The following is an 8,701-nucleotide window of genomic DNA, read 5'->3' as shown; positions in this document are numbered from 1 at the left end:
ATGTATATATTTATTATTTTTATTATGTTGACCTTTCAACCGTGCCTGGCTAACAATACAGAAATTACAATGACACAGCGCACATGCTCTCATGTTATCATATCCAATAATATAAAACTGACCTTTAGTCTTTACAAAGTGACTTGTCTTGGCTGTGTTTTAGTAGACTAGTGTTTTGTAAAATAGTCACATTTCAATTATTGTACATTATATATGTATATACATCATTACTATTTAGAAATAAGTTGTTCTTAAACTTATTTTTCTTAAAACACAGAACAGTAAATAAAGAAGTAAAGTAAACAAATACCTCTTCTAGTTATGACCATTTTAATCAGTTGCTACTTGACTTAGGTTACTAAGCCTTTTAAAATTTTGCACGTGGGGGATATGAAACAAAATATTTTTAAGGCTTACATATATACAGTTGAATAACCAAAAAAAGCATAAATTACTATATCGATACCACAGAATTCCACTATAATTTACCAAGCTTAGTAACTAAGCTGTATTTAGGTCTAAAAAAATATGAAATTTCGAACAGACTAAAGACACAACCTACCTCCTTGAAATCTTGGTTCGAAAGAATGAGATGGTGTGCTAACACATGAAAATAGCTGGGAAAGCCACTAGGGGGACATTCTGAGCTTTTCGATTAGTTATTCACGTCATATATTGAAGTAAGTCTGTATAAGGGACCGTTTACAAAAATGGAAAGAGGTGAGTAGGGCCACTGTGTTTGATTCAGCACGAGTGATATCTTAGAAAATAGGTAATTTGAGTTCCTAATTCGTACAAAACTATAGACTTAGTATTTTGACATCACAATTATCTAATTTGAACAAGTGCTGCATTCAACATACCATGTGACAAAAATTCAATGTTTAGGTGTGTTTTTTTAATATTTACTTTTAAATTAAGAAACTGAGTAAGGTATAATACTAAAGTTTTAATTATAATCTACAGTTTGATACCAAACTTACTGACATAAATTCATGAAATAGTAGTTGACATTTTGTAACAAATGTGAGATTGAAGAATTATATAGCACATTCAGCTCAATATTAGTGGACCCTAGAGTTGAAATTTTGTGACTTAAATACCTTCAAGTATCAATTCATTAACCTTACTATTTTACTAAGTATCTTCAATTCTAATACAGTTAATGTGTATTATGCTACAGAATACTTTCTAATTCCAGTACAGTTAATATGCTGTAAAATACCTCCCAATACCAATACAGACAGGTCATGGGTTAAAGTCCATGTCACCACGTTTGTTGACTCGCATTTAAAATTTTATTGTAACCTGCCTAGACTAATGTAAGAGGTTGGGTACCATAGAGTTCTGAGCGAAGCTGATGGTTGTGCAGGACATCTCGATAACTGCAAGGCCAAACCTAAAGTCAGCTGGATGACGGTACTGGTACTCTGTATCTATGAACAAATGAAGTAATTCTCACATGAAACCTTAACACATAAACACTTCTATCTGAGGTAGGGCTGTTATGGATGACAGATCTATTCCCCAAATACCTTTCCTTTTTCAATGCACAGTACTATCTACACCCACTTCTTCTTTATGCATATGGTGACATTTTTCATATTTCCCTATTCTTAATTTCATTTTTGCATTGTTTTATAAAATTTACAAATCTTTCCAAGCACACACACACACACACACTTGTTACTCTTTTAATTATATAAATTTTTCAACTTTATATTTTGACTCGCATTGTTTATTTTGCTACAGTTAGCATTAGGATAAAATACATAGTTTTACTGAAAATTCAGGAAAAAGCTTTTGATATTCACTTACTAGGTTCTAGAGGGTTATGCAAATGAAGTATGAAAAGCATAAGATGAAAAAGTATTTTTATTCTTAACATGAAAATCACCTTTTACTCAGGCTAGTCAGAGTTTGTGTCACACTGATTTAGTAGGATTCAAAAATTCACATGTAAACCTTTAGTAGAAATACATTATTAAAAATTTTGATTTTTGTGTACAACACTTTTAACATTTACTAAAAGCTTTCCAAATCTCATGAAGATACATCTAGTAGTTTCAGAAATACACTATCCTACCAAAAGTCGTGGGACACACCTCTGATTGCAGGAAAATGGGTGTGAAGACAAAATATGCAAATAGTTTAGTCTATAAAGGTGCTCATTGGTTTCCTCGGAAGTCATTTCAAACTTGTATGCTGAAGAATGATTACACGGAAAGAGCTAACAAAGTTTCAGAGGGGAAAGATAGTTGGATTTCATTTGGGGAAAATGTCTTTACGTGCTATTGGGCAACAATGAAACATTACCAGGTCAACAACTGGCTGAAGAAATGGAAGTCCACAGGTGACAATGAGCCTAAGAAATGATCAGGTCGGTGTAAAATACTGACTGACAGGAGCTGATGGAAGACCTGCAGCCCACAAGCCATTGATACCAAAAGAAATGCACACTGTCGATTGGCATGGGGCAAGGCCCACTGAATCTGGATCAATGGAAGCTGGTTCTGTGGAGCGACGAGTCACGCTACAAGCTCTTCCAGTCTGATGGATGTGTTTGGGTATGGAGGATGCTTATTGCCTTCACTTTTGGGACAACAGTGAAGTTTAGAGGTGCATCTCGTGGTATGGACTAGGTCCACTGGTTGTAGTGCATGGATCCATGAATGCTGAGTGCTACATTGATGTGTGGCCTACAATGTGGCAATTTTATGGTACTGGCCCTTCCAACATGATAATGCTCCATGTTCATAAATCAAGGATTATGAATGCATGTTTTGAAGAGAATAACACTGGAACATTGCAGTGCCCTGACCTCAACTGGATAGAACATCTTTGGGATGAACTGGAACACAGAATTAGGGCAAAGCCAAGACGGCTCTCTTTAGTAGTGAAGCTTAGTAATGCTTTAAAGGAGGATTGGAGCACAATACCACCAGCTTTCTACCAGAAATTAGTAGACAGTCTTCCACAACACATTGAAGTAGTTATCAAGTCAGGCCAACACGCTATTAAGTAATAATGACATGTTTTATACATAACTACCCATGACTTTTGGTAGAATAGTGTATAATACACTCATTCTTCAATATGGTGTTGAACCAAGCCCAGGCACAGTTAATCAGTTCCTATTGTGTCATGTATGTCCTTGCTTGGTCAGTTGTTTATGTTTTCATCTGCTGTTTATTGTGTCTGTTGTATTTTCACACAAGGAACGTGTTGAATGGACTGAGTTATTTGCTTACATTTCTTAATCTGCTTTTATTCTGTTTCTTCCAAGGAGTTTGCTATATGAACGTAGTCATTTGTTTGTTTTTTGCCTCTCTTCTGACTTGTAATCCAACTGCAGACACACAGATAATTACTTGTATTTGTATTAGTCTGCTGCTGTACTCCCTCGTGTACCTTCGCCCCAAGAACTTGCTGTACATACTCAGTCAATTCTACAAAATGCTCTTATAAAGAGGAAATTGGAGGAACAGAAAGAAAATTTTAGACGAAGGCAAGAAGCTCAAAGGTAAATGTCAGTAGAATTTTTCTTTTCTTTTTTTTTAAAGTCTTTTCTTAACTATTTTCATTACTTTAAATACACAGCATTGCCTTTGCATTTTTATAAACTATATGCATATAAATACAAAATACCACAACCAAAAAAAAATGTTTTGAGTGCAAAGAACAAGTTTTCCCCCAGTATAAAATAAACATTTTTTCTTCTCCTTTAGATACATCATTTTGCTGGATTAATGGTCGTTTTATTCTTACAATTTCAACAGTTAAACTTTTCATACCTGTTTTATCTAACTTTATTGTTTTATTGCTGTAGTTCACACCCACTTGAGCAGTAATCCTCCCATTAAAAGCAATAAAATAACAGTGTAGGTCATTAGCACATATTGGAAACACCACAAGCAAAGTAAAACCTGTAACTGTGCTGTGCCTTAATTTTTCCCACAAGTTACTTCTTCAAATAAAAATTGATGTAGCTTTCAAATATCCATTTTAGAACACACAAAAAACAAACCTGTTAGGCACTAAAATATAGAATGAAAACTAGCAATTTAATTGGCTTTATAAGTAAGTTTAATTTCTGTCATTTGCTTGAACTTGAAATAAAAATGATAATACACAAACCATTTGAAACAACTGTATACTTCTGCCCATTGAAAAGAAGTAACCATAACAAGATTCTAATAACCAGAAAATTGCCTTTTTCAATTGATTATAAGCATGTCCATCAAATACTTACTCATGGTATTAGATAAATTTGTTAAAAGTTATGAAAAAATGGAAGGAGCTTCACTAGTGGTCATTCCAAATATATTTTAGCAATTTAAGGTTCATACTTTATACAGTGGCTTATCAATACATGTAGCTATTGTTTACATGTTACGTCTCAGCAAATTTCTTTGATGTTAAAAGAATCTGAAAGGGAGAATAGAAACTCAGATGTCATGGGATATGGAAGAGTGAAGATTAAGAATTTCTTTCAATAGTTTATTTTGAAATTGATCCTACAATTACTAATACACTCTTTAAATTCCTTTGTACCCAGATCACAAAAAGTGTTACTGAGTTGCATTCAAAATTTAATCTAATCATTTTACTGTCATTGTATTTTAATGAAACCGGTATCAAATATAATTCAAGGTTTTACATTATCCAAGTTATTATTCTTTTATAACAATTGGTTGTTTCTTATCTAAATATGTTATAGTTAGAGGTACAATTTAAATTGTACTTAGGTCTTACTATTATATTTTAGTTAAGTATGAATTAGTTATAAATATAATGAATGAACAGTTGACCCTATTTATGTTAAAGACAAGCATTGGTTGGTCTTGTGAAATATTGAATTAGGTGAGAAAATTGATGAAAGGAGTGACTAAATGCATTCATAGATAAATTGTATGCAAACATGTCAAAGACAACTGTTGTTATATCAATAGAAGGAAATTTGAGTAAATGTTGTATCCTGATTCATTCATTAGCTCACTTCAGGAAGTGTTATTACAAGCTCCATTCAATGGATTATACAAACATTCAACACCTTTAACAAAGGAATTACTCATTACATTATTTCATGATTACATAGTTGAATACTGACTATACAATAATATGGTGAAGCTATGAATAAGAAGTTGATTTAAGTCACTTGGGCTGTATTCTAGCTAGTATTTCCATCTGTAAAAGTAGTTTCATTGTTGTTGTTGTATAAATATTACTTTGGGAGTATTTAATCTGTTGTATGTAGTTAGTATTTAACATTACATTAAGTTTATTTTATAGATATGATAGTTTATCTAACTAGTTACATGGATTTTGCTTATAATTCAGGAAATACTTTCCTCATAGTTAAAAACTTATTTATAGATTTTGGAAAAGCACATTTTAAACAATCTCTTTGGGGAAAAAAATCATAAAAGCGACATGTTCCAGAGGTAATAAAATATTCAGTTTTGGGTTCATAACACTATTTTGCCAGCCATGATTGACCACAGACAACAGAGAGAGTTTTTGTCCAGTTTACAAAAATGTCCTCCTCTGCCTCAGCAACAACAGCCTCGTGGGTCTAATCTTCAGAGCCTTGGAGTGCCCAACGGACGAAGTCCACGTCAGTCTCCTTCATTACAGACAGGACAAGGTCGCATTCCATCTCCTCTTGGTATGGTGTTTAATTCGTATAGGTTCTTTTAAGATTGTGTTTTAAAAATAAAATTGCTTCATGATGAGCCTGAAGTGTCTTAAACTTGTACTCCTTTAAATAAAAACAATTCACAATTAAAAAGTATTAAATATCTTTAATACAATTTAAATCGTTTATTTTGCATTAAAGACAACTTTTTATAAAACTTCCCTAATAATTCTACTATTAGCTCTTACATTTCCTTGTTTAATGATTGGAGGGCAATAAATTAACAAAATATTGCTTAACCTGAAAATGAAATCTAATGGGAAAAGAATCTAGTATTGATAAAATTAAAAGAAAAAAAAATCCATAACATTGAATTTATGGATTCAAATCTAAATCAAATGAAATTAGAAAATTTTTCTTCATTGTTTGTAGTATTTTCAGGTAAGACTGATTTCCCGAAAAGTATCAGATAAATAATCCCACTGATAACATCAGATATGATCAAGAAATAAGGGAGTGTTCTGTATTTAATAACTTGGTTCAGTTTCTGAACGTTTAAAATAACAAGACTAAACAAATGTGAATAAATGAACAAACTATTAAAATAAACAAAGCAAGTAGAATCACATTCAGTTCTACTGGAGTGTATTTAGCTGCACAGCTTTATTTTCATCAGGATTAATCTCTGTAGAGCTAAAACATGATAATTTTAAAGTGTCCTCGCTTGACGATCTCTTAGTAAAACTGATTCGAGAAAGTGGGTCTGAATTGAACAGGTAAACTCACTTTCTTTGTCCAGTTGATGTGTCACCTTGTAACCTTCATTCTCTCACAGTATTAGTAAACTGTATTGTTAGACAACTTCAACTCAGCCAGCAAAAGTTATTACAGTACTAATCCTTTGAACCTATATGCTATATGTTACTGCATCATCATCTTTATGGGGAGAATAGACATCTATCATAGAGATCAAAGAAACAAAGCACCTAGAAAAGGTAATCTCAGTGATTTTCTGGACCATGTGTTGCTGTCATTACAGCATGGAAACTAAATAGACAATTCTTTAAATTTCCTATATCAATAAAGCAGGTAGAAAAAAAACATAAAATGCCTGCATTTCAGTTTCTTCACAGCCTTTATTAATGGGAAAAATTTAAGTGGGGGTAATTAAGTATTTGAAAACAAAAAATGATTAAACGTGTATGTTAAATAGATGCCAAAATTAAGTTTGGCATCCAGAATTAGAATGTTTACTTATCTAATTAAATTCACTTGGGAAGCTTTTACAGATGAGTAGAAGCCCCTAAATAAAAAGAAAAATAGAAACTGCTATACTGATATTGAAGTCTAAAGAAATATGTTGCTGTGGGTTTGGGTGTACTAAAAGTTGTATAAGCCACAAGATGTGTTGCAGTTTGCTGTAGGTTTTGGTTTATTAAAAGTATGAACCACAAGATATGTTATCTTGTTTTGAATTTGCTAAAAATCTTAAACCAGAAATTTTAGAACTTTTTTGGATTTCCTGATCTATTTCATTATTACAAGGTATTTGAACAAACTATGTATCGTGTAAAACAGTTTATACACAATCACATCAGTATCTTATATGTTGACCATTGTATTTCTTGTAGTTTTTGGGCAGCAGCCACCTCTTCTGAGTCATGCTCCAGCACCAGTACATCCTTCACAGGCATCTCAGAGCACAAGTACTTTGCAAGTACAGGTAAGAAAACTGTTTTGTTTATTAATGAAATTATGGATATTTTATTAACCTTTTAACTACCATGCACTCTTTATAACCTTTTTGCAGTGGGCTCATGGAATTTGCAGAAATCAAGTAGCGAATTTCACTTGTACAACAATACATGCGGTAATTTTGAGATTTCTTAACATATTTTCTCAAAAAACTGATAAGATTTCGTTAAAGATCATAAGTATCTTGTACATAAATAATGATGGTTTTATAGTTGTTTTTACTAAAAATATTATTTTTCTATTGTAATTACATGCATTTAAATTATTAGCAAATCGAGTGCAATGTGATATAGTTATATCATCATATAGTTTCATATTTCATTTGCATAATCTCTAGAACCTCCTAAAAAGATATCAAAAGTTTTTAAGGTAAAGTTTTATTTTTGTTTTTCAATTTTCTCTAACATATTACTATTATCAATGTACAATTGTGATGAAATAATTAAAACTAGGAAATAGAAAAGAAAATACATACCTTTTAATTTTTTGGTAGAATATCTTTAAAGAGTTTCCTTTTCTTAAATTCATCATTTTATCTTTTTCCTTTTCACATATAGTTAATTTTTAATGTTTATTTGCCTTTCTTGTCTTTTACAACATATTATTCATCTTGACAAAACTCAATGGTGCCCTCGAGGCATATTACAGTTGATTCAGGAGACATTTGCAACCCTTTGGCAAAAATTTCATTCAGTACGTGATATTGTAAGCCTTGAGAAAGGATGCAAAGTATGATGTATATTTAAAAAACATATCTTTACTTGGTAGTTTAACTTCTTATTCTAAACTTGAAAATCTGCTCTTACGAGGACTGTACAATTGGTAGGATTCTTTCAGATAATTACCATTCACCAGACTATACAAGAGCTACTGGACTGAAATCTGTTCACAGTTTTGATGCTGAGCAAATTGAGGTAATATATTGGAAAACAGGCATTACATTTAATGATGATCAAACAATATGTTTACATCATGAACAAAAACTATTACTGATGGATGTTCAACTTCAAAGGAAGTGCTGCAATCCATTTAAGAAGCACAAGAAAGCTGTGAAGTCTTCCTTGAGGAAAATATGTCCGGAACTGGCAACTAATGCTAACAAACACATCGTATCTGGACAAAAGTTATGCCCTTTGTGTCGTTTTAGCATCAACGCTTGTCAGAAAAAGGAAAACATTTTTCTTCAGAAGAGAAAGATGATACTACACAATCTGATTTTGAGTGTGACTATTCTTTTGACTCTAAGAGGGAAAGTTTGGATTCATCATTAATTGAGATGGATGTTAGTCCCATTAAGCTTCACTCAGT

General features: G+C 32.1%; 1 protein-coding gene across 1 annotated transcript in view; it reads left to right on the top strand.

Moving 5' to 3' along the window:
• LOC106468191 overlaps positions 1-8,701 on the top strand; it is a 133,116-nt gene that overhangs the window by 101,270 nt on the left and 23,145 nt on the right. Inside the window, exon 17 of the mRNA XM_022396510.1 lies at positions 3,387-3,523. Within this exon, the coding sequence (XP_022252218.1) occupies positions 3,387-3,523 (137 nt within the window). The remainder of the gene's footprint in view (positions 1-3,386; positions 3,524-8,701) is intronic.

This window comes from Limulus polyphemus, unplaced genomic scaffold (assembly GCF_000517525.1).
Source record: "Limulus polyphemus unplaced genomic scaffold, Limulus_polyphemus-2.1.2 Scaffold2909, whole genome shotgun sequence".
In the NCBI taxonomy this organism is placed as follows: Eukaryota; Metazoa; Arthropoda; class Merostomata; order Xiphosura; family Limulidae; genus Limulus; species Limulus polyphemus.
Note: the sequence above shows the minus strand (reverse complement) of the source record. Positions and strands in the feature narration are given on the sequence as shown.